This window comes from Nyctereutes procyonoides, unplaced genomic scaffold, assembly GCF_905146905.1.
Source record: "Nyctereutes procyonoides isolate TBG_1078 unplaced genomic scaffold, NYPRO_anot_genome, whole genome shotgun sequence".
NCBI classification, from domain to species: domain Eukaryota; kingdom Metazoa; phylum Chordata; class Mammalia; order Carnivora; family Canidae; genus Nyctereutes; species Nyctereutes procyonoides.
The window spans coordinates 2,641,806-2,668,458 of record NW_026575033.1 but is presented as its reverse complement, the minus strand read 5'-3'; the positions used below and the strand labels follow the sequence as shown (position 1 = coordinate 2,668,458).

Below are 26,653 nucleotides of genomic sequence, written 5' to 3'. Positions count from 1 at the left end.
AGTAGCTGGAAAAAATGCTACCCAACAGTGGTGATGGCTGCAACGATTACCCAGATCACTGGTTTGAAAAGGAGTTTTTTGGGAGTGCCTGGGTGGCTCAGACCTCTGTGTGGCTCCCTGCTCATTGGGGAGTCTGCTTTCCCTCTCCTCCTGCCCCTCTGCCCTGCTCATGAGCACACACTCTCTCTCAAATAAATAAAATCTTTTATTTATTTTTTTAAAGCACCGGACTTCTTCCTTTTTTTAAAGATTTTTTACTTATTCATTTATGACAGACAGAGAGAGAGAGAGAGAGAGAGAGAGAGAGAGAGAAAGAGAGAGAGACAGGCAGAGGGAGAAACAGGCTCCATGCCAGGAGCCCGACGTGGGACTTGATCCCGGGACTCCAGGATCTCACCCTGGGCCAAAGGCAGGCGCCAAACCGCTGAGCCACCCAGGGATCCCCTAAAATAAATAAAATCTTTTAAAGCAGTTTCCTTTTTGACTTATGGACTTGATGTTACTGTTGAGCTAGGAATGGAAAATTGCTCTGAACCTTCTGTTTTCTGGACAAGAATGTATTCCAGATAAACTGGCACTAAGGATACTTTTTTTCCCCACCTCCCCACCCCCAGGTTGAATGGAGAAGTAAAATTTCCCCAGACTGTGCAGAACTGTCCACAGCTAGCACTTTGATCTTTGAATTTCCGAATTTTTGGAAAATCTGGATTTTGCTCAGCAATGTATTTTTTGCATACAACTTCTGTCAGTGCAAGTTGAAAGTCTTCTCAGTGGACCTTCCATGTAGATCAAACTAAGGCCGATAGGATACTTGGTAACTAGGGAGCGGAAGCTCCGTTACTGACAGCTGAAGTTTGAGAGTGAAACACATATAAATAAGGGACAGTCCTTGGCTTGGTGGGGGTGTCACAGAAGAGAGACTGACTTTGCAGGAATAGTTGATCTTTCAAAGACCAATTCAGATCTTAATTTAAACTTCAACCATAAAATTAAGTGAAGACTTTAGTTTCCTCAGAAACTGTGTCAAGCCCATCAAAGCGGACGGAGTCCAGAGAGAAATGCACGCAGCCAACATGCCCTTCACCTGTAATTGCTTTAATGACGTAGAGGAACTCATTTACAAACAACTGTGTTCAAGGACAGACTTTCAGCCTACAGAAGGGAGTATGGATTTAGCTCACATTGCAGGATGTAGACAAAGAGGCTCCCAACCAATATCGATTTCTGGAAATCCTAAGCTGGCCTGCTACTTCTCGTATTTGGCTGGTTCCTGAAGCCCTTAAAACTAAGATTAAGACCTGGATTCTTCTGAGAATTGGCAAAGATCTGCCAGTTCACCTTTCACCTTCTCCCACCGCCTCTTATTTGGCCCCACTTACTTTCAAAAGTGAAAACACTGCTTAATTACATAAATCTGTGGCCATTTATATACGCACGAACATCACCCGTTTGCAGTTCCTGGAATCCCTGGCCTGTCTGCGGCGAGCACGAAGCAGCCCGGGAAGACCCTCGCTGGGGGCAGTCAGTCAGGGCCTCAGCCCTGCGCGCCCGGTGCGGTCCGCAGGGGCCCAGCCCGGATCTGAGGACCCCGACTGCGCCGCCGACGCATCCCGCCAGAGGAAGCGGAAACAGGATGCTCCTCAAATACTTAAATGTCAAGTAAAAAAATTCTAATACAATCATCCAAAATTGCTAATATAAAAGTAGTTTCTGCCTCACTGAAAACGCTGAGCAAAAAAAAGTGGGGATATATTCTACGATTTTTTTTAGACGATTCCCTTAGCGCTCACCGGCCCCCTGGCCTGTGAGGCTCACCCCCTCCTCTCCGGGTGCCGTGCGGCGGGGCGCCGGCGGGGCGCGGGGTCTGAGCCCGGGACCACGAGGACACCCGTCGGCCGCAGGCCTCCAGCCCCCACCCCCGCCCCGGCCGCCTTCCGGACCGCGCCGTCCCTGAGAGGAACCCGGGGCGGGTGCCGTGAGGCCCGCCGAGCTGGCTGGTCGCAGCGCCGCTGGCGTCGTCGCGGGCCGCGGGCGGTGGGGAGCCCGCCGAGCGCCGGGGCTGGGGCGTCAGGGCCGCGCCGGCCGCTCGCTGGGGCTGAGCGCGGGCGCGGGCGCGGGCGCGGCGCGGACGCGGACGCCGGCGCCTCGCCGGGCCGGCCGGGGACGCAGGTGCAGCCCACCGGCACGCTGACGTACTCCTCCGCGTACACCGCGCGCCCGCCCGCGCACGCCGCCGTCCGCCGCAGGACCACCGTGGGCACGTAGACCGGGGCGCTGCGGAAGCGCGGGTCCTCCTCGCCGAGCGGCCCCGTCAGGCAGCCCCGGCACAGGCAGTAGGCCTCGGGCAGGTACTTCGGGTACCTGGCGGGGTCGTAGGAGATCCTGCGGGGAGAGAGCGGGGCGTCAGCGCAGGCCGCGGGGCGCGGGCGCGGGTCCGGTCGTCGGCTGGCGGGGCGGGGCGGGGCGGGGCGGCAGGACGGCCGCATCCCCGCCTAGGCCCGTGCTGGGCGCGCAGCCCCCGAAGCCTCAGGCGCTGTGCTAATACGCAGCGAAGGAAACGGACCTGTTCACGTGAAGGACCCAGACTCGTTGGCAGAGCTAAGGGCTGGGCAGTCAGGTGGGTGCACAGCGTCCAGGCACGGCCTGGCGGAGGCGCGGGGCGGGCAGCCTGCGCACCCGCCACCGCCTGAGGCGCCCCAGGGCTGTGGGCCCCGAGGCCCCAGGTTCGCCTCCCTCCACACGCCAGGCTCTGCGGCCCCAGATGGGGGCCATGCCCCAGGGTGCCACCGCAGTGGTCCCCAGGAAGCAGCTGGCCCAGCTGCCGGACAGTGCAGACACTGGCCACCCGGCCTCCGACAGCCGTGAGCAAAGGCAGCAGCGAGACACCTGCCCAGAAGGTCCCGAGGTGGGCCCTGCGTCCACCATCTGTCGCGGTCCGTGTGCCCTCCTCCATGACCGGGTCGGCGGGCCCGGCGGCCTGGGACATGTGAGAGGCGAACGCTCGTTTAAATGTGATCGTTTCCGCCCTCCTCCAAGGCTATTTTCTGATCAGATGTGAAGAACCAATGTCCACAACCTACAAAACTGCCCGTGGCCACGATGCCAGGGCGTCTAGGGCTTGGCCCGGCCGTGGCTCCCTGGGAGAAAGAGCAAAGCACCTCCAGACAGGACTCTGCCCTCTACCACCATCCCCTGCAGTGAGCCAAGAGGTCAACCTGCCTGGTCACTAATGGAGACCCAGGGCTCCCCCTAAACGTCCCCTCGCACAGGGAGGGACTGTCCCCATTTCTCATGGGATTGCCGTGACCCCAAATTCTCATTTCCATGAATCTCCCCCACTTAAACCACATGCAGTCAATCCTCTTCACGAGTGTTTTTTTCTTCTGGAGCTGAATCTTAGGAACCCTAAACCCTAAACTCTCAGAGTCAGAAGTCAGAACTGCTAACCTGTCAAGCAACACACAGACGTTCGTAGATGCACAACGTGCCAAGCCCTAGGGGACCCCCAAAAGTGCTGTGCCGGTGGGAGCCTATGATAAAGATTTTATTTATTTATTCATGAGAAACACACAGAGAGAGAGAGAGAGAGGCAGAGACACAGGCAGAGGGAGAAGCAGGCTCCGTACAGGGAGCCTGATGTGGGACTCCATCCCGGGACTCCAGGATCACGCCCTGGGCCAAAGGCAGGTGCTAAACCACTGAGCCACCCAGGGATCCCCCTGATATAAATTTTAAAAAATGAGGTGTGCCTAAAGGTTTTAACAGCCAAGAAGTTGAGGTATGTATGCTTTCTCATCCAGGTTCCTGTTAAGGCATGCTCTGACAGCAGAGTGTGTCTCCACAGGGAGGGACAGCGGCCTGGGCTGGCCTGTCCCTCAGGAGGAAACCCCTCTCATAGGTTCTCTTGTAGGTCCTCACTGCTAATGACTAAAACTCACCCACAAGGTGAAGAAATTTCCAGTTAAGTATGCTTGGACCATCCAGTTAAAGAATGGGAAGTAGAGGACTTGAGAAAGGTAAGGGGGCAGGGGAGCAAGCAGTGGGGTGTCCAAGAACACAGCTGAGGGATGGACAGATGGACGGTGCTGACTGGGGCCAGCTGTGGGCAGGTGGGGTTGGGGAGGCAGAAGCCGGAGGGGCTTGCAGCATGGGAGTGACGGGGCTGTTACAGGACAGGCCGAGACACTTCTCCACTGAGGAGCTCATGTCAAGAGGCAGGTGCTAACCCTCAGCGGCAGGGTGAGGGTGGGTGGCTGCAGATGCGTAAGGGAAGTTCATGGGTGTCTTTTTCTGTTTGGATCCAACATCTTTATTTTTTTTTAAGGTTTTTTTTAATTTTTATTTATTTATTTATTTTTTTATTTATGATAGTCACAGAGAGAGAAAGAGGCGCAGAGACACAGGCAGAGGGAGAAGCAGGCTCCATGCACCGGGAACCCGACGTGGGATTCGATCCCGGGTCTCCAGGATCGTGCCCTGGGCCAAAGGCAGGCGCCAAACCGCTGCGCCACCCAGGGATCCCGGATCCAACATCTTTAGACATTAGTGGACTAAAGCACGATTGGGGGGGGGGGGAGAGTCGAGAAATAGTTATCTTCATGCAGCAACAAATGTACTCACCGCCAAATACAGGCCATTTACACAGTAAGAAAGAACTCAGGAAGCCGTGCCTCTCAGAGCGCAGAGCTGGGGTTCCCCCCAACCCCCAGGCACTGTGGCGGGGGAGCTGGGTAACACCTGCGCTTGTGGGCGGAAAGGAGGCCAGGGAGGCCAGGAGCCGGCAGTTAAACTAGAGGACCGAGCTTAGCTTGCCACTTGGGCACTCTAAAGCCAAGAGGGACGTGTGCACATACCCGGCCCCGCTGTTTGAATGTGCGCGGGGAGGTCAGAGAGTCTGCGGGGACTCCACAGCTGCCCGCTGGCGTGACCAGAAGGATGAGAGCAGCAGTGGGCGGAGCTAGAAGGCCTGAGGTGGGGGGCGGTCCCCGCGGGGCTGGAGCTCTCAGGCCCAGACCCCTGCACCTCCCTTCTCGCTGCCTTACTGCGAGGGCAGAGTGGAGGGTGGAGGGTGGAGGCCAATACACCTGTTCTGTGCAAACGAACAGGGCGGGGTGGGGACCGTCTACACAACGTAAGTGGTAAGTCGTTTCTGAAGCCAAAACACCGAGATTTATACTGATTTTTTCTACTCATCCTTCCCTCCAACATGAACACAAAAAAAGTAGTTGAAAACTATCTTTTAAGTTTCTCATCACTACTTTTTCCTCAGTTCTGCCATGAGGAGCTTTTGGAACACCATGAGCTCTATTCTTGCAAGGGCTCCTAAGGCTGCCCACCCTTACCGTTCCAGCTTTTTCAGCCTCCTCTGTAAAGCCTTGTTCCTACCCACCAGCTGGGGTACGTGGAGGCAGAGCTGTGAGGGTACAAGTCAGGACAAATCCAGACTCCTCAGCTTTGCCTCCAAAGGCCTCCACAGCGTGGTCCCTACACATACTTTTCCGGCGTTCCTTCACCGTCTCCTCCTCTGAGCGTCCTCGCCTCCAGGCATCCAAGATGCCCTCTCCCCAAGACCAATATCAAATCTTGTTGTATTTTAAGGTCCAATTCAAATCATTAAGAGTTTTCAGATTTCCTTAGTCAAATTGATCCTCCTCATCCCCCATATCCTCGTAACAGTTGGTGCCCGTGAGATAGAGCGTCACTGGTTCTGTGTTCCCCTTGGAGGGAGGATTCAGGATGGTACTTTTACTAATCCTTGTGCCCTAACAGAGTAAGGGTTCGGAAGATGGTGAGCTGTGACAATGAGTCTAGGCTGCCCAGCTCCCTGTCCTTCACATCCCTATGTCCATATAAGGCCCTAACTTAAAGTTTGAAGGGAAAGGAATTTATACTATCCCCAGCCACCTTCAGTATTTATTCAGCAACATCTGAGTGGCAGTGATGTTTCAGGCAATGAAGATAGAGATGAAACACAGACCTACCATCCAAGGACTCACCATCTGGGGGGATGAATGTACAAACACCAGAGAGTTCATCCAGCTGTGGCAGCTAAGGAGGCTGCCTGGCAGAGGTGGTTCCTGGGGGGACTGGTCCAGATGAGGAAGGGAGAAGGGGCAGTTCAGGGGGAAGGCAGATCCCAGAGCCTACAGAATAGCATCAGGAACTGCGGCACAGGAGGGGCGCCATGAGATGAGGCTAAGGGCAATCTGTGGAGGCTGGGTCAAATTCAGGTAGGGAAATTGGATATGACCCTGAGGGCAATGGGGAGGTTGTTAAAAAGGGAAGTGACCCAATCAGATGGAATTTTAGAACTCTACAGAGTAGAAAGATGGTCTGGAGTCTAAGAGCTACTAGCTGAAGGTGGAGATTTTTAAGTTATATAAGGTCATTCGGAGAAGTGTATGGAGAGACACAAAATGAAAGAGAAAACCAACGTTTTTTCTTTTTAAAGATTTATTTATTTTAGAGAAAGATCGTGCATGAGTGAGGGGAGGAGCAGAGGGAGAGGGGGAGAGAGACTCAAGCAGACTTCCCACTGAGCATGGGGTTCGGTGTGGGGCTGTACCCTACAACCCCAAGATCAGGACCCGAGCCAAAAATCAAAAGTTGGATGCTTAACCAACTGAGCCATCCAGGTGCCTGGGAAAACCAACTTTTAAGGGAGAATATGTCTTATTGTGGAGAGTGACAGAATCAGGAGCGGCATTCCACGAGCCAAGGAAGGCAGAGGGGCTGGCCAAAAACTGGGATTGATTGAGCCAGTTTCCTGGGAATACAGGGTTGGAGGAGCACGTTAAATGGCACTTTGAGGACATAACCAACAGCATACAGGGTGTTGGAAATTCAGCACGTTTGTTCCAAGGGGGAAAGGGAGGGAGGGAACCCAAAAGGGCATGGAGTAGAGTGACATGAGCACCGGGCACGGGGCATCGCTGACCTGCCTGACACCTGCTGGCTCGGTGCAGTTGTGAACAGAGCAACTCTTTACTTGCAAGTGTCTCCGTTTGGATGAAAACTTATGGTTGCTTAAAAAACACATCACGCCCAAACGGGGACATTCCACAAACGACTGACCAGTACTCTTCAAAAGTGTCACAATCACAAAAGACAAAGAACTGAGGCACTGTGGTGGACCAAAGGCCACAGAAGGGCCTGACCGTCAGGAGGCCGAGTGTCAGCCCCAGGCAGGGGTCCTGGGCAGACAAGGGGCATGCGCAGGCCTCCTCTGGACGAGGTCTCCAGATTCCAGTGTTGTTACCTACGTGTATTTCCCGATCTTGATAATTCTGCTGAGTTATGATGTTGATATTTGGGGAATCTGGGTAAAGGGTACACAGGAATTCTTTGTGCTAATTTCACAAAGGTTTTTTTGTTTGAAACTATTTCAAAATGTAGACTTAAATAATATAACAAAAAATACAGAGAAAGAAATTTTAAAGTTTTAAAAAAACACTTATGAGATAACCAGGGAAATTTGAACCTGATGAATATTAGGAAAGTATTAATTTCCAGGTGTGTTAATGGTATTGTGTGGTTTTATTTAACAGAGTCCTTATCTTTTAGAGATGTACACCAAAAACAGGAGTGTACACAGACACCCACATGAACAGTGCTACATGTTCATGAAGTTACAGAGTGCCCTGGGGATTTGCCAAATGGAAGGATAGTAGTGATCATTAATTCGGCAGAATTTTCAAGCTCCCAAGGCAGGCACTGGGCAAGGGAATAGCCTGTCCTCCAACGCTCAAGCCAGCTGGTCAGGACAGAGCAACGCATAGCGCACAGACCTATGCGAACACATGGGTGGCCGAGGCTCCCGCCCCAGGGAGGTCTGAGCTGGATGAGGGAGCGGGAGGAGGTGCCGAGCAACCTACACCAGGCAGGACAGCAGGGGGCCACAGGGCAACTGCCAGCAGGCCGGGGTAGCGGGAATGACGTGTGTGCACTCTGCCGCCGTGTGCAGGGGGTGCTCAAGAGGACGTGGGAGAGGCGGACAGGAGCCTTGAAGACCAGAGCTGGATTTCAGCTTCCAGGTCACGGGAAGCCAAGTGAGGACTGGAGGCACGTAGAGACGTGATCGGTGGACATTTACAAACACCATTCTGATGGTGGCATAGACCCAATTACAGGACAAAATTGGGGCTGAGGCAGGAAGGTCAGGAACAGCCTCTTCAGACTCAGTTTCCTCCTCTGTTACGCTAGTGTGACCTGGGAGCATCCAAGATCCCTCTTAAGTCCAAGTCCCTGGGATTTATCTTTTCTACACACCACAGCAGGCAGGTAAGAATCTCTGCACCAATCCCCATACCATCTGTTAATGATGAATAGAACTGACGTCACTTGGATGCTATGATGGTCAGAAGGCTCATCCGATTAAAAATATCTGCTCAACCCCCACCAGTCTGCCCCCCAGGACTGAAATTTCCACTGTCCCAGTGACACCTGTGGGCTAAGGCTTTATGACAAAGAGACACCTGCCTACCCCCACCTCTGCCTGGTACGTGGCACATGATAAAAAGGCATAAGGACTGATAGTTTTCATATTATGTTTTTATGACCAGGAGGTTTCTCTTAAAACAGAATTGCATGGGGACGCCTGGGTGGCTCAGCGGCTGGGCATCTGCCTTTGGCTCAGGGCGTGACCCCGGGGTCCTGGGATCCAATCCCACATCAGGCTCCCTGCGTGGAGCTTGCTTCTCCCTCTGTCTGTGTCTCTGCCTCTCTCTGTCTCTCATGAATAAATAAAATCTTAAAAACAAAATAAAGAAAAACACAGAAATGTGCTACCAAGGGGAGGAGGGAGGATATAGTGCAGATCATAGCCCAGACACCCGTATGGTGGGTTATCAATGCCAGGAGGGACCATGGTAGACAGCACAGGACAGACGCATTCTGAAGGACACTGGTTGTGGGAGGTGGGGAGGAGATCAGGAGAGAGGTCTGAAAGCCTAGGGACAGCCAGGGGACAGACACAAAGCTAAAGCCTGTCACCCCAACCTCCTGCCTTAAGAGTCTGAGGACATTATCAGCCTGGAGGGCTTTCTGGTTACAAGAATGAGACCTCAAGGATCTCCAGCAGGGATCCTCTTCTCTTACCAAACATGGAAATGCAATCGAGTAAGAATCCTGCACGGCTGTCTCGCCTCCTTGTGAGCAATAATTCTGTTGTCTCTATGTTTTCTGCATGTTGCTCTGTGGAAGGTTGGCACCGGGACACACTTGAAGCAAATCAAGTTTTCCCTTCTGATGGGATCCAAAAGTGTCCCTGGGGCCACGTGTGAAGCTTGGCTTGACTGAGTGACAGCTGGTTCAGCTTAATCCAAGAACAAAGGACAAGTCCTCCAGGGATGATTAGAGGTGATGGAAACTGAGCTGTGAGAGGAATGTGAGTGACAGCCGAGACGGAAAAGAGCACTGCCCCAGGGAGCCTGAACGTGGTAGGAAACAATTCGAAGCGGTTCCCGAGGACTGCCACCTGGAGAACAATGAGTCACATTCCAGTGGGCAGGGCTGAGGCCACCTGATGCACTCTGTCCGCTGCCCAAGTATAGCTGTGGTATCTACTGGCACAGGGTCCCCACATGGCTCACCTTCCTGCTTTGCAAAACATACAATTATTTTGATCTCAAGACAACAAAGGCTAAGTATGACTGTTTCGCAGCCATTCTAAGACCCTGAACCCAGGAACAATGTTGGGGACGGTGCCTTCTCCAGTTCAGACTGGAGACCCACCAAGACAGAAGCAGTTAAGTGGAAAGAGATCTGCCTCAGGAGTCACGGTTGGCCAGGACTCAAGGTCAATAAGTTCAACTCATCAATTACTTTTTAAAAAGGGCAGAATGGAGTTAATAAGAGTCTTGAGCATAAAATTTCCATCCAGTTTAGTTACCAACAAGTGCCAGTGGGCAGACCACGGCCTCTGCCTGCTTCTCTGCGGTGGAGGGGATGATCTGATGACCAGGCTAACTCCTTCAGCTTCTTCATGGCCGGACGCTAATGTAATGTGTTGTTGTTGTTGTTTTTTAATCAATGTTTTCTGCCTTGAAAGGACAGCTGTCATCCATTGATTTTCCGAGATACTAGAGAATTCCCTGAATTAATCTATAAAGTGCAGTTCTAAGCAAAATCCCAGTAGAGTTTTTGCAGAACTTGGCAAGCTGATCCTAAAATTCGTAGAGAGAGAAAAAGTCCAAGAATACTCAAGACAATGTTGAAAAGAAGGAGGGGGCCCCACTTTCCCAGAGATCAAGACCTTCTGAAACTGTGGTAAGACAAAGACATCTGGCAGCTCTCTGGGGAAACAGGATAATCAGTTTCCCTTTCTAAGAGCTAAAATTCCTCTGAAGAATACCGGTCTTTTTGTCTGGGAGGTGGGCAATAAAGAGAAGGCATAAACAAGATTTCCAAACTGTGCTTTTCAGGCCCCCTGTGTAAGAACCAAGTGGGAGTCACAAGCTGCCCGAGAGATCTGTCTTGCTCACTCGAAGTGGGCACACCTGATGGGCAGTGGAGGCCCGGTCCACGGCACAGTTGGCAACGAAGTCAGCAATACCTCTGAAAGGTGGTTAGTCACTCTCGGATTGGCTCAGTGGATAGCAACAACTGGATGCTTGCATTTTCCCCAGTACACCCACAGGTCATGAGTCTACCAGTGTGGGAGTCCCTACGCTGAGAAACGTAACTAGGCCACTGCCACCCAAACAAGCAACTGGCATTGCAGGGAGGACGGTGTGCGGATCTCAGGTGGAGGCACACAAATGAGCTTTCAAACTAGTGATCACTATTCCCCCACCGTGGAGACTCCGAATTCATGGTTCTGGCGTGGGGCCAGGACACTGGGGTTTTTTCAAGCTCCCCCGATAATTCTAACATGCGGCCCTGGTAGAGGCCATTAGGTCTCCCGATCTGAGAGGGAGAATAAGTCACTGAGATGAGGTTTGTGTAACCTTCCAACCTCTTTTTCCCTTTGGAACCAGCCCCACAGCTGGGAGGGGGATGGTTATGAGACTATGGGGGAAAGAATGGTGCGTGACGAGGCCCAGGGCTGGCCAGGGAGTAGCCAGGGTCATGAAGACCCGTTTCCCTCTGCTGGAAAGCTGGAGCCAGTAGCCCCAGCGGCTCCACCCTCTCTCCATTCCCTAGGGCGCGAGAGAGCCAAGATCTTCAATACATGCTGCCAAGGAGCTCTGAAAAATGCTCCTCTGGCCCCCACAAGAAAACATCAGTTGTGCATTTCTCCTGAAAGAGGACATGGAAAAATCAGCCTCGGAGAGCAAAGTCTGACCTGGCACAGATGCCCTGGAGTCAGAGCCCCGGCGGATTTCACCTGACCCTCTTCACCAGCCAAGGAGAGCTAGGGGTCAGCTCTACCCCCGCGTGGGGACCGAGGCTGACTTTGGTGTGATCCTGAACTTGGCATCAAGGTCAGCCCTGAAGGCGAGCCAGTGAGGCCAGCTCCAGAACTGACCGGGCTCTCCTGCCAGCCGCGCTGGCTCTGGGCTACTGGGAACCTGCAAGGACTCAGCCTGTCCGTCCTCTCCCTTTACTGGGAAGGAAACCGAGGCACTGACAGGGTGAGGGGCTTGTCCAGTCTCCCCCAGCTCACCTGGCTTAGTGCCACCCACTGCCCCACCCTCGCAGCCACGTGGTGAGTCGGCTCTGCAGTGGGGATATTTAGCAGTTAGCCAGATGCTTGGTAAGTGCTAAATCTACAACCAGGAAACCCACAGATACCATGTAAAATCTGTTCTGGGAGATAAGGCAAGACTGGAGAGAGACAAATGGCTTGGAAAAGAATTTGAAAGATAATTTAGAAAAAAAGCTTTCCCAGAGGGAAAGAGAGAAAGAAATTCGAATGAGGGCCAGAATTTCTCAAAGGGTTTTATTCTTTTGTCATGGCAAATGCCACACATTCAGTGCAGCTGGGAAATATCGCTTCAAAGGGAAAACATAGCTCATGCCCACGGGGGTGGCTTAACTATCTTTCCAGGGGAAGCTGCAGAATTTGCGTTCAAAGCCACCTTTGATGTGTCCGTCCTTGGGGCAGGCGGGAAGCGCCTGTGTGCACCAAGGGTGGAGCTCACCTTGATCTGAAATGAACCAGCTGTTGCCATACGTTGGTTATGAGAATTCATATCAAAACATTAGCCCAGAGTCTTTATTTAATTCTGGAAGCGTCCTCGGTAGATTATTTTTGCTTTGACCTCATTAATCTAGTGAGCAATGTACTCATTACCATCCTTCAAAATCTTCATGTGTCCTTTCTGGAAGACAGACACCATAAGGAATTTCACTTGGTGGTATGTGTGTTCCTTCCAGGACTTGGCACGATTCTTCACTTGGTATTAAGAGTACAAACATTCTATTCAGGTGAGGAAATTTGGGAGAGGTGGGTGACGATGGAATGAAATAGTATCATCATCCCTGGTTACTCTAAGAATGCCAAAGTAAAACCCGGGCAGATGAGAATAACTATCAAAGCAAAACGAACGTATCTATTTTCAGAAAGAGAGACTTTAATCCCATGACAATGCTCCATGACAATGCTCTTATTTTTACTCTGTGAAACAGTGATAGGTGCAGGAGAGCCTGCTAGATTGAGTGGCTCAGAGAAAATAAATCCACATAGTACTTTGGTCAGTTAAAGGTCACTTATCCATACAAAGTTTTTTGGGGCTGGGGCGCCTGGATGGCTCAGTGGGTTGAGCATCTGCCTTTGGCTCAGGTCATGACACTGGGGGTCCTGGGATCTAGCTCCCCACCCCAAGTCGGGCTCCTGGCTCAGTGGAGGGTCTGCTTCTCCCTCTCCTTCTGGACCCCCTCCCCTGCTAGTGCACGTGCTCGCTCTCAAATAAAATCTTTTTTTAAAGATTCATTTGGTTTGTGGTTCAGTGTGTTTAATGCTACGAGGAACCTGACAGTGGCTTGAGAGGTTGAGAAGTTTTTGTCTTTCAAGATGGCTTGGTTGCAAAATTGCTGAGCTGTGCCTAAAGGCAAGGAGAATCTTAATTTTTCATTGCAAATGTGCCTCTATCCAGTAATGACTTTGACCCTGAAGCCCCAACAAAGAAAGTCAAGGGTCACCCAGGGTGAATGAAGACCCTACTTGTCCTGTTTAAGGCTATATTCTTGTTTACTTAACCTCTCATCTTCTGTCTTGGCATGCTTTACTTTCTTTTTCTTTTTTTTTTAAGATTTTATTTATTTATTTATTTATTTATTTATTTATTTATTTATTTATTTATTTAAATATTTAAGAGAGAGAGAGGCAGAAACGCAGGCAGTGGGAGAAGCAGGCTCCACGCAGGGAGCCTGATGTGGGGTGCTAAATCGCTGAGCCACCAGGGCTGCCCTTGGCATGCTTTTCTTTTTTCTTTTTTTTAAGATTTATTTATTTATGATAGACACAGAGAGAAAGAGAGAGGCAGAGACACAGGAGGAGGGAGAAGCAGGCTCCATGCTGGGAGCCCGACGTGGGACTTGATCCCTGGACTCCAGGATCACACCCGGGCCAAAGGCAGACGCTAAACCGCTGAGCCACCGAGGGATCCCCCTTGGCATGCTTTTCAAACCGAAGATCTACATCACCTGTTCTCTTGTTCTTTCTCCTACCCCTCCAGAATCCTGAGGCTAGACAAAGGTAAAGTCCATAAATGACATCTTCTCTCACTGAATGCAGAAATGATTTGGAAAGAAGCACAGTAGTTTTAATGGTGATGAAATCCTTAGTTTCTGACAAGGAGCTGCTGTCTCTTTGGACATAGTTAAGTTCAAGCACATGAATTCCCCTGGACAATATTATACTCATCACAACCTCTGTCACATATGGTTGTATAGGTTGTGCACTGCACAAGGGAGACACGTCTGAGGAAGTGTTACATTACAGATACCATAGATTTGGTACTTATAACAGTGATAAAAATAATTTTTCAGAAGATGGCAGTAAAGTATCTTGTTCTAATAAATATCAATACATTATGACAATTTTCTGCAGATGGAAATATAAGTGTCTCGAGGAAGAAGTGCTGTTTAAAAACGCATAGAGGCATGAATTTGATGATCACTTGCACAAATTTGATGATCACTTAGTCCTGCGTAAAATCAAATCTCTGTTATTAGTGAAAGTGAAACCATGCAGTTTAATAGGTAAAGAAAAGGAAAAAGAATTACCAATGATATATATTGAAATTCTAGCTTCCAAAATGCTCAACTTTTGTTAAAATAGTGATATCATTATACTATATGAGATATATAGCATAAATAATATAGTGTAAGTCAAGCTGCCCTAGGCCTCATGGGAGTGTGGGTACAAACGTGATTGGTGTAAACAGAGAGGAATAGCTGTTTCCTCAAAAGTCTCCCCAATGCATACAAACTGTCTTCTATCTTTGGTTCCCTCAAAAGAAAATATATAAAAACTGTGATGTTAAAGAAGAAAAGGCGGCACAGAAAAAAATTCCTAATTCAGTTTGTGACATGTTTACATCATTTTGTTGTCCTTCAGAACTGCGGTCTTTCTGGTACGTCAGCTCAACCGCTGAGCCACTGGGTGCCCCAATAAAAAAAATGTTTTCAGGATCCCTGGGTGGCTCAGTGGTTTAGCGCCGCCTTCAGTCCAGGGCCTGAGCCTGGAGTCCCAGGATCGAGTCCCATGTCGGGCTCCCCGCACGGAGCCTGCTTCTCCCTCTGCCTGAGTCTCTGCCTCTCTCTGTGACTCTCATGAATAAATAAATAAAATCTTTAAAAAAAAAAACTTTAAAAAAATAAAGCGTTTTCTTGGGGGAGTGTGTGTCCCAACATTTCTTAAACTGCTTTGAACCGCGAGTGTCTCCCTTTCTAAGACCTGGGTTTGCCGCCGAGCAGCGCCTCCGCCAGCCCTGCGGGCGGTACCTGGAGAGCTGCCACGGGCAGGCCGGCGCCGCCTGGGCCCTGCCCCCCTCGGCCCCCTCCCCAGCCCTCCTGTCCCGAACCCCAACGCCGAGCACCGCGCCGACGGGACAAAGAGCCGCTCCTCCACCGGCTACAGACAGTCCTTGAAGGCAGACACGCTGTCCTCGTTGTGGCTCCGAAGCAGGGACCCAGGAAAGAGTGAACGAAGGAGAATGACAGACCGGGAAGGACGCGCCGAGTCCCAAAGGTCCCGCCGGCCCGGGAGAGGGCGGCCGGCGCGGTGCTGCCCCCTGTCGGCCGCGGCGGCCCCGCGCAGGTGCAGCGCCCGCCCGGCCCCGCCCCGCCCCGCGAGGGGGCTGCAGGCGGCGCAGTCCCCGCGCGGCCCCGGAGCGAGGGCGCCCTGTTCCCGGGCCGGGACACAAACGTGCAGGTGCACGCCGCGCAGGGGGCATTTGAAAGAAGGGCGCTATGTAACAGGGGGCCCAGCGCAGCGGAGGTGACTCCCTGACGCGCGCTCGCCTCCTCCAGGACGCAAGCTGAACCTCCCCGCGGTGTGCGCAGCTGGGCGCCCCGGGCCCGCGGGGCTGGGGGGCGACAGGGGGCCCAGGGGGCGGGGCCTGGGCTAGCTCCCCGGAGGGGCAGCGGACGCTGAAGCAGAAATACCCCTTTTAGACCAACCTTTCCTGACGAAAACCTTTCCAAAGGGCAGCGTCGCTAAATAACCGACGAGCGGTTTACCGAACCCTGAAGGTCGTCCCCAGAGCTGGGCATCGCGGGTCAGGCCCGGGGGCAGCGCCGACCTTGCCGGACTCCACAGGAGCCAGAAGCTGCAGCTGCCGCTGGGGCCCCCGCCCCTAAAAAGTCAACCGCTGGGGACGCCTGGGTGGCTCGGGCGTTGAGCATCTGCCTTCGGCCCAGGGCGCGACCCGGGTCCTGGGATCTGGGATCGAGACCCTGCATGGAGCCTGCTCTCCCTCTGCCTGTGTCTCTGCCCCTCTCTCTGTGTCTCTCATGAATAAATAAATAAGATCTTTAAAAAGAAAAAGTCGCCTGCTGAAGGTTCTGGCTATAGGGACTGGTCCCCACTTGGGTTCCTACGTTGGGGCTGGTGGCTCTGGAGCTGACCCTGTTGGCCCCGGTGGCCGTCCCCCTGCTGAGGCACCCCCTCCACCGGCTCCTCCGTCCACTATTTAAATCACTGCCCTGTCCCATGCCCTGTCCTCTCTTCTCATGCCCTGTCCTGTTACTTCTTCGTTGCATCTATTCCCTTGCTGTTCTTGATACCCCAATGGAGTTGTTTGTTGCGAAATAAGTTGAGGTGTAGTCTCATAAATTCACAGGAGGAAAGGAGTCATATAGGAAAGTAACCAAGCCTAAAATTAAATTGCTGTGCATTAGTCATAGCCTAGAGAAAATTTATCTTTAGCTCATGACCCAAAATTGAAAAATATAAACAATTTAAAAATTAGAGTGTTGGTAGGTGTTTATCTTTGGGGTTCCAACGTAGGTGAGTGATGTGTACCTTTAGACTTTAATAAACCTCAGTGGTCTCACAATATATTTCTTACTATGTCAATTTGGCTTAATGAGCAATTGCATTGATTTTATTTTTGGCATTTTTGTCTCTGAAGCTTAAGGGAAACAAACATGATGCCACAAAGTAAATGAGAAAATAATCTTATATTCTGGGAGTTGAATGCTGCTTTTCTACTAGCACGAAAGTCGGGAGCACGGGCTAGATGAGCCCGAGATCTGGGACGAGGTCCTGGCTCTACCTTGTAACGCCTGTCCCTGGGCCCAATTTCTTCCTGTCTCCAGGCTCCTCGTCCGTGTCACACAGCCTGGCTGGGAGGGCACAGGGCGCCCGGAAAGCTGCAGCGCCTCTGCCGGCAGCCCCAGGGCCCGTGAGAGCAAACCATCCTCTTCAGACCGTGCTCTGGGAGAACCAAAGGCTGCTCTTCCCTGCTGAGTTTCGTGTCTTCACTATCTGCCTTCTCCTCATGGTTGGTGAATTTCCCTTTCTGCTCCCAATTTAAGAATTAAGACGTTTTTGAAGTAAATAACACGGGCACATGGTTGAAAATTCAAAAGGTACAAAGGAGTGGAAAGGAAGACTCCTTCCGGCTCCGTCCCCAGCCTTCAGCTCCCCTCCTGACGGGCAGGGCGACACCACGTCCACAGATGCCCCTAAGTGTGTGGGGTGGGGTGTGCGCGCATTGAAAAATAACGTGTGTGTGTGTGTGTGTGTGTGTGTGTGTGTGTTACGTAATAGCTTCTCTTCGGCAGCCTGCACGCCCCCTGCACCTTGCCTGGTGTCCCTCTACGTCTGTGATGGGCTCTTCTCCTCAGGCAGGGTTAGGGCTGCCCCATTCCTTTTCTGGCTGTTTGATGGCATTTTATTGAACATGCTGGGGTGGTGTCCAAGCCCTGTACTACCGCGATGGACACGCCTGTCCCTACAGCATTTGGGACCCAGGCAAGTGTGGCTGGAGGAGAAAACCAGCGACCGAGATTCCTACCCTCTGCGGTGTGAGAATGCCGCTTTCCTCACTCCCTTGCCAACAGAGCCTGATGGGTGCCCCCCCCCCAAAGAAAGGCTTCTCAGCATCCTTTTAATATGCATGTCACTTTAGGGTGCCTGGAGCCGGCATTTGACATGAGTGACGCATTTGACTCTCCTTCCCCAGGAACTACCCACAGCCTTTGTTCCTGGTTTATTATGTCTTTTTCTTATTGATTTGTAGGAGCTCTTTAGGAAATGAGCCCTTTGTGACAAGGGTTGCAAATATTTTCTCCCAGTAAGCCCTTGTATTTTTCTAATTTTATTTTATTATTTTGCCAAGAAGAAATAGCATATAATTGTGTAGCTGAATTTAACAGTCTTGTTTTCTTATGGCTTTGGGGGTCTGCAAGCTACTAAATAGGCCTCTACACTCTGAGATTGTAAATATAATTGACTGTATTTCTTATGTGTTTGTGGTTTTATTCTTACACTTAAATCTTTGCATCATTTGGAATTTATTTGTATGTTTTTCCAGCTGGTTTCTCAGTTGTCCCAACACCATTTACTGAATGACCCATCTCTCCCTTAAAAGTATGAAAAGCCACTTTATAATCCAAATTTCTATTTGAATCCTGTCTTATCCTTTCTGTGCCATGCAGTATTTCTGACTGGCAGTCTGTTTTCCCCATCCGTTTTCCTTAGGAGTTCTCAGTTTTTAGCCTTACATACTACTTCTGATTCCACAGGTGAGCATACTCTCCCCTCCCCAGGCTGCACGGGTCCCACAGGGGCACCACTAAGAAACCAACCCTGTCCTTCTAGACACCTCTTGTAGAAGAGGTTTTGAGCTTCTACCTGCAATGCTTTTTCCAGTCTTCCAATTACTCAGGACGTAGTAAGAAGTGACCAGAAGCCAGGTGAGCAGAGAGGCGGTCTCCTGGTGGGAGAAGGCGGGGCCAGCTCTGGCACCCAGCAATCTGGAGTCCTGACCTAGTGCCCATCCCTAGGAGACCATCCTTCCTTCAGAGAGTGTAAGCCTCCATTGGCTCACTGGGGGAGCAACTGCATCAGTGTTGTTAAATAGTAAGAAAGGTAATGCAGATGATACCATCCGCCACCCGATTCAGATGTAGCTCGGGTCCCAGGCCCCACATAGCACAAAGGCTCCATGGGCAGACCTGGGCAGCCCAGGCAGGACCGCTATCTGTTATGTGTTGTTCTTGTCCATGACCTCCCTTAGCCATTCCCTCTTCCCTGCTGCCCTTGGATCGTTCCTAGGAGACACAGGTAAGGTAGTAAGGGCAACCCAACTCAACTCACTATGCAGCATTCTAGGGCTGACACCTCCTGACTGGTACTTCAGCCCCAGTCGTTCTTCTGAGACCACCCTTCCAGGCCAAGTTGATCATTTATACCTGTGCTCCTCTTAGGCACATAAAACTCCTTGAATTTACTTCCCTCCAAAAAACTCATTCCTCATTCAGTTTCTCCATTTTGCTTAAATACTGTCAACAATCCAAGCCAGAAACATGGGAGATGCCCAATTGGAGGTCTTGAAAAATCACTTCTGTGTGTTCTTCTGCTTTCGGCCCACAGCCTAGTCTGGGAGGCATCCATTTGCCAGGAGAGCTTAGAATTCATTAAATAAAGATGTAGACATTGCAGCTTCTGTCTGTAGAAGCCAAGCCGCTATTTTGAGAGATATTCCAAGTTTCTTTAATGCTATTTAGCGTATCAAAGGTATAACGTGAGGTTGGAGGAAGAAGGATAATATAAAATCCCACCTTTTTGGACTCTGGGAATGATAGGAAGAGGGAAAGCCAGAGAATGAAGCCACCAGAATGAACGGCTCAACATGTGGGTCCTGAGGGCATCAGATGAATGAAGAGAAAATGAAAGCAGGAGGGTGCTCTGGGCCTGACTTCCAGGGTGGGAGGGAGCTCAGCCACAAGTGAACTTGGTCCTCTGCAGAGCAGCCAGGAGCAGGGAGACCCCCACCCAGCAGGTGGGGTGGAGGCTTGGATAAGCCCAGATTGGTTTTTGACTAAATCATTACATTTTCTCTGCACCTCTTCATAGCAGCGTGGACTGAAGCCTTAAGCCGTTACTCATTTTATGCCCTCCCCTCCCTCACTCCCACATATAATCATCATCCACTAAATCCTGTCACTTTAACTTCTTTAAGTAATATCTTTCAAACTGATCCTAGTCTCACTTTTTCCACTTCCACTGCCTGAGTGCAGACCCTAATTGCTTTTTGCGGGAAGAATGTCTGCATGCACCGCATGTCCTGTATCTCCTCTTGGATCTATCCCTCAACACAAAGTGGTCACATGATTTTCTTTATCAAAAAAAACGTCCTGCAGGATACACTTCAAATATGTGGCATTGCTTTTAAGGCCAAATCTAGTTTCTGGTCCCCTCTGTAGGCTCCTCTCTTGCCACCCCCAGCCACACAGAAACACACCAGCGCTTGTGATTCTTTGGACTCCTCCCCCTTGTCATATGCCACCCCTTCCCTCTGAACCACCCTTGTCCTGTTCTTTCACTGAGGGCTTTTCCACATCTTTGGCAGTGAGGGCTCCCTCCTTGTACAGCTAACTGTGAGCCCCTTGAGGGTGATGACACCCTGCAGTAACAGCAGGGAAGGGGGCAGTCTTAAGTGTGTGCGAGGGACACTCCAGCCACACTCTTCCCTACCCAAGCCCCAGAACACCCCAGACTACCTGCTTTGCATGTTGTTCCTTTCTTCTGAGACGACCTCCTCTCCAGGCCCATCTCAGAATTATGGCCATTCTCCAAAGTACATCGCAGATGCCATTTTGATCCCTCTCACCGCTTTACACTATCAACACACTTAAGTTCTCCTGTCAAATCGTGTTCTGCCTTGATACTTGGGTTTGCTTCCCAATTATCCCCACGCGTCCCTTAAACGATAAGCTCAGAGGATGGGCTTCGGAGGGTTTAATTCTCAGCAGTGTCAGGACCACCACTACAGGCCCTCAAGACGTGTCCGTAGACGGCCACATGGGCGCCTCGCAGGCCTCCTGTACAAAGTTCTGTAAAACTTACTGAAGGCCCAGTCACTCGTCTTGGTCCCTTGTGGGACCCGCTGGACCGTAATCCTGGCAAGGAACAGGCACCAAGAAACATCTGCGCCGTATGGAGCAGTGAAAGGGCAATAACGGGAGGGAGGCAGGTTTCCTTCAAGCGAGGCGAGGAGGCCTTTGCGGGAATGAATTCCTTCCAGCCGGGTCTCCGCGCTTGCTCCGCCCTCCCCACCTGTCCCCCGCCCTCCACCTGTCCGGCCCGGGGCTCCCGCCCGGCCCCGCCCCCTGCCCCGCCCCCGCCCCGCCCCGCCGCTCACCTGTAGGCCCAGGGCGACACGCTGCGCAGGTTGGTGGGCGGCCGGAAGCGCCGGTCGCCGGGCCTGCCCCCTGCCGGGCAGCTCGCGTTGCGCGCCTGCTCGCGCGGCCCCAGCTGCAGCGTGTGGTGGAAGGCGCCCAGGACGCCCGCCGCCAGCCGCCCGTACAGCTGCTCCAGGAGCTCCTCGGGCCGGTCGGCGCAGCCCCGCGGCCGCGCAGGCCGTCTGCTGGCCCTCGGGGCGCCCGCGGCCCGGCCCAGCGCCAGCGCCAGCAGGACGCCGAGCACCAGCATCCAGACCTGCGAGACAGGCCGCGCTCAGCGCCCGCGCGGCGGAGGAGCCCGCGCCCCCCCGCCCCCCGCGCGCCGCGGGACCGCGAGGCCGGCCCGGAGGATGGGCGCGGACCAGACGGGCCCCCGAGCGCCGCCGCCGCCCGCCCGCCGCCCGCGGGGGCCCCGGGACCCCGCCCTGCGCCGGCCCGCGCGCCCCGGGCCGCCGCCGCCGCCGCCGCCCCGAGCCGGGGGCCGCGCGGGGGGCGGCTGCGGGGTGCGCGTGTGCGTGTGCCTGCCGGGCTGCTGCGCGCTGGGCTGCGAGTGCCTGTGACGGCCGTCCGCGCCGCTTACCCCCGCACGCGCCATCCCCGCCGCCACCTCGACGCGCCGCGCCGCGCCGCGCCGCCCCGGCCGGTCCGCGCCCGCAGACTCACGCCCCCACACCCGCGTCATCCGCCCGCCCCCCCGCGGGGCTGCGCGGCCGAGGAGGGGCCGGCGCGGGGTCTCGGCGCGCTCAGCCCTGGGTGCCCGCCGCCCCGGCCGCGCTCGGCTCCCTCGGCGCTGCCCGCCCCGCGTCGTCGCCGGGCCTGGAGCGCGGCGGCCTCCGGACGGAGGGCGCTCGGCCGTGAGCCCGGCCTCCCCCCGGGGGCAGGAACGGCCGCGGCACCTGAGCAGGGCGGGCGGACGGACGTGGCGGCCGCCGAGGCCCGGCCTGTGTGCTGCGCGGCGGGCCTGGGGCACGAGGGGGGGCACGAGGGGGACCCCGAGGACCTGCCCGGCCCGGCCCGGCCCCAGAAGGCCTGCGAGGAGCTGGGCTGCAGACCTCCAGAGCTCCGAAGCGGGGCCAGCGTTGTGGAGTCGCGGGACACGGATTCTGGCTCAGGGCAAAAAGCTGCTACTAGTAATTAAAGCTCTCCAAGGACAGAACAGGCCTTCTGGAGAAACCTAGAAGGATTCTGTTCCTTAGGACGGCTTCGTCTTCTGAGACTATATGTAGTTCAAAGAAGTAAATTTATTAGGTACTAACAAGTTTCCTTTTAATAGGGCGAGGGGAGGCTGCCTGTCCTTTCCCCTACACTCTCATGAAATGAACCTTCTGTGCCTCTCCTAGCAGCGCTCACATCGAAGTACTGACACCCCCTACTTGTACTGTTACGTCTGCGAGTGGGCAGCAGCCGGTCTGTTACAATGTCGGAGCGCTCCTACTCCGTGGTGTCTGTAAGTGCAAGCAGTCTTGTAAAATAAGCCTATTTTTCTGTGGATGAATTGAAAGATATTTAAAGGAAGGAACTGTGTTGTACTTCAAAATCACAAGATGACTCGTTCATTTGTTCATTCTACAAATTAATGCTTTTTAGGTGGCAGGCTAATGAATATGGCCATTTAACAGCATTCTTCGAAAATGAAAACAAGAGACTGATACCAGCTGAAAGTGTAGAAAATAGGTAATTTATGCCTCCCTGAATGGTTTGAAGCTTTGGTATTTGACTGTTTTGTCAAGGTTTCTGTCTACTTGATTAAACTACATTTTAGTTGTGCTGTGTAGAAAAACATCACTTTTTACCTGCCTTGAACATTATGTAACATGAGTTTCAGAATTACTGCTAAAAATCCCACTGAAATCTTCAATTTAAGCAATTTACAGCTCTTCGTGAGTAAACATTTGTTTTGAGGTTATAAAACACCTTTTTCCTGACTAGTGGATAAATTGTTCATGTTCTCTGTTTCTGGTAAAATGGGAATAAAGATCAGTACTCAAATACTGTTTATTTTGTATTTGATAAAAAGTGTGGGAGTCCTCTAGAAGAAGGAGACTATCATCACAATTGTTTTCCTAGGAATATTCACCATGTCTCATTACAACAACATCCTTTCATGTGTAAGGTGACACAACTTAATTGTGCCAGACTGTTAATTATCTGTATTTCAACAAAATACCTTATATTGACTGATAACATGGCAATTTCTCTCTTCTTCTTTGATTATCTTGGAAATAGAAGATAAAATATTCACTTCCCAACAATTTCACCCGAAAAGGCTCACCTATTTGATGAAACATAAATTTTATCTTTGTGAGACTAGACAGAGTTGAGAAAATTTCTTATAAACGGACAAAAGGTTTGATTTTTTCATCAGTTACCCTCCAGTCTGAATGTACATGAGAAATCAGCATGTTAATTATTAAATCCAAATTTAAAAAAAGTCAGAAAAAGGCAACCAAGTTCTTCATGTTCCCTTAGAAATTAATTCCTCTCTGGTGCTCTTTACAGAAGATGTCACCATCCTTCTAGTCACAAAATCTTGATCTCAAGTCATCTTCCTTCCATTCCTCCTCCTCACTGCTTCTCTTACTCAACTACTCCAGTACCAGGCACAACATATAACAGACCATGCTGTCAGGAAAGATCCTTTAGGCACCGTAATTCCAAAAGCCAGTATGAGGTTGTCCACTTCCACAGTCAGCTTCTTGGGTTGCTGAGGTACCTATCTATCCAAGCTTCCTTCCCTCCTTTAAAGGACTGTCACATTTTCCCTACCAGTAGTTCTCTTTATTGCTGTCATCTTCTTGGGTAGCACCTGGATCTACCACTACTGCTCATCATGCTTGGCACCCCTAACATCCACACAGATGATTTATTCAATACCCTGGCTTCTAAATGACTACCTTCCAATCATCTTTTCTCCCATTGTATCTCAACTATCAAATCATATGATTATGCTCATTATCATTACCAATAACTGCACCATATGCAAACATAATTTCAAATACCTACTCCCTGATAACAGGCACTTTGTCTTTTCATCCACTCCTGTAATTCTCTGATTGCATCAGGTCTTCTAAACCTACCACTTTCCTACTAAGGTCTTCTAAACCTACCACTTTCCTACTAAGCATCCCATTCTTGAGTCCTTATTTCCTCCTTTGTCTAGTTTAGAGTTCATAATTCAGCACTATTACCACATCCTTGCAAACACTCTTAATCTCTTGTTCTCTTTTTCCTCTTAATATCTGCCCATGATAATCCCAACTTCATTAAAATCATACAACTTGTTGACTAGACTCCATTCTAATTTCTGACCACAAATCTCAGATTAGCGTTCAACACAGTCTTACTCCCTTTTACCAAGATGACTAATTTACATTTCATCTCTCTCAAATCTCTGCTACTCATTTCCCTCTTCATCAAATGTTCCATACCCACAGATGAGAGCTAGTTTTTTTTTTTTCTACCACTGAATATACTAACCTGTTTGCATTCACTTTCACATATCCTGCCTTCTTTCCTGATATATTTGATAAGCCCTTGACTCCAGTTGCCATTCTATCAATCATCGAATTTCTTCCTTTTGTAATAAAGTGTTCTGAGCTGTCTCCATTCTCTGGCTCCGAAACCTCACTTCCTATTTTCTGCTCAACCCACTCCAGTTGGGTATTTATCTCCAATACTTCATTGCGATAACTTTTAACAAGATTGAAATGATACAATTATTGCCAAAGTTAATTGTGTTTATCTAACTATTAAATTCTTTTGCTAACATATTTGACCACTCCCTTAGTCCTTACTTATTTTGATTAATGTTTGTATAGTGTATTTTTTCCCATCTTTTCATTTTCAACCTATCTATGACTTTATATTTAAAATGTGTCTTTTGGGTGTGTCTCCACTCAAATCAACTGGTTAAGCATCTGACTCATGATCTCAGGGTCATGAGTCCCATATTGGGCTCTACACCTAGCATGGAGCCTACTTAAAAAAAAAAAAAAGTGTCTCTTCTAAGTAATATATAGTTTGGTTTTATTTTTAATCCACTCTGATAAGCTTTGCCATTTAACTGGAATATTCAATCTTCTTTTATTTACTGTATTTAATAATGTAACATAATTACTAATATAATTAGGTTTATGTTTTTATAATTACTAACGTATAAGTACTAACATAATTGGGTTTAAATCCTACCATCCTGTTACTGGTTTTCTATCTGTCCATCTATTCTTTTTTCCTTTATTTTTCCTTTCCTGACTTTTATGGGTGAATGAAGTAATTCTGTTATATTTTATCCCTCATTAGCTTAAAAAACATATTTTGAAATGATTTCAGATTTATAGAAAAGTTGTAAAAATAGAATAACTCTATACATCCTTCACTCAAATTCATTAGTTATTAACATTTCCCCACATTTATCACTATATTTTTTCCTGACACCAAAATATGTTAGCATGTATTTCTAAGGAAGAAGGGCATTCGGTTATATAAACACAGTGTAATTATCAAAATTAGGAAATTTTATAGTTAATAGTCATGTTGTCTAATAGACCTATTGATGTATAACCAGTTGTCCCTACAGTGTCCTCTAGAGCAAATTTCCCCCAGTCCAGGATCTCCAGGTACTCTGAATGAGTACCACACACTACATTTCATTGACTTGTCTCTTTGTCTCCTTTAATCTGGAGCAGTTCCTCTGACATTTTTTGTTTTTCATGATCTTAACATTTTTGAAAAGTTCCGGGCAGTGATTTTGTAGGATGTTCAATTTGGGATCCTTTTCATGAGTAGATTCAGGCTAAATGTTTTTGGCAGTAATATCTTGGGCCCTCTCAGTGCATCACATCCGGAGGTTCATGGTTTTAATTTGTCCCATTATTGTTCATATTAATTTTGGTCACAAATTAAGGTGGTGTCCACCAAATTTATCCAAAATTAGAATGTCCCCTCTTGTAATTAATAAGTAATTTGTGGGGAAATACTTTGAGACTGTATAAATATACTTGTCTCATCAAACTTCTCTCCACTTGCTTTAGAAAAATTGATTTCTTGAATCAGCTACTATTGTGATGGTTGCAAGATGGTGATTTTCTAAGTCTTTTTTTTCTGCGTTAGTTATTCTATTAGATATTTAATCATATATATATATATTTTTTTAATCATATATTTTTTATATCAGTTGTTACTCTAGAGACTTTAATATGCATCTTTGACGTTACAGTCTGCTACTATCTGAACAATATAGTAACCTTAGAACAATTTAATACTCCTTCCCAACCCTTGGACTACTATTGTCATGTAATTTCTATATATGTTAAAACCCCATAAATCATTACTATTGTTGTTTTAAGTAGTCACTATTCTTTTATATATCCTGGTACCTCTTGGGTGCTTTTCACCCTTTCTGTCTTTCATGCTTTTGGGGATAGTTTTCCTTTAGCCTGTAGAAATACTTGTATTTTCTATAGAGCTAGCCTATGGTAATTCATTTCCTCAAATTTTGTTTGAGAAGTCTTTAACTTTAAAGTATGAAAGATATATTCAGTGGGATAGAAATCTAGGTTGGCAGGGTTTTTTTTCTTTCAGCACTTTTAAAGATACCATCTTATTGTCTTCTGGTTCCATAATTTCTATGGAAACGTAAGTCTTATGTCGTATTATTGTTCCTCTGAAGGTAGTGTGTTCTTTTTATTCTATTTTAAAGCCGTTCTTTGTCTTTGGTTTTCAGCATTTGAGCATATCTCTAGGGGGCAGTGTTCTTTGAATCTACTCTCATTGTGTTCACAGAGCTTCCTGCATCTGTGGGTTGATGCCTTTCATCAATCTGGGATAATTTTAATTTTTTTTTTTTTTTTTTTTA

At 49.9% G+C, this 26,653-nt stretch overlaps 1 protein-coding gene across 1 annotated transcript; it reads right to left on the bottom strand.

The window, feature by feature from the left end:
• Positions 1-1,811: 1,811 nt before the first annotated feature.
• IL17D (interleukin 17D) lies at positions 1,812-22,782 on the bottom strand. Its single transcript, XM_055317212.1, has 3 exons — positions 21,380-22,782; positions 20,760-21,055; positions 1,812-2,382 (listed from the first exon to the last, which is right to left on the bottom strand). Exons 1-3 carry the CDS (start codon positions 21,479-21,481, stop codon positions 1,812-1,814), a joined length of 969 nt encoding a protein of 322 aa, XP_055173187.1. The 5' UTR covers positions 21,482-22,782.
• Positions 22,783-26,653: the final 3,871 nt, after the last annotated feature.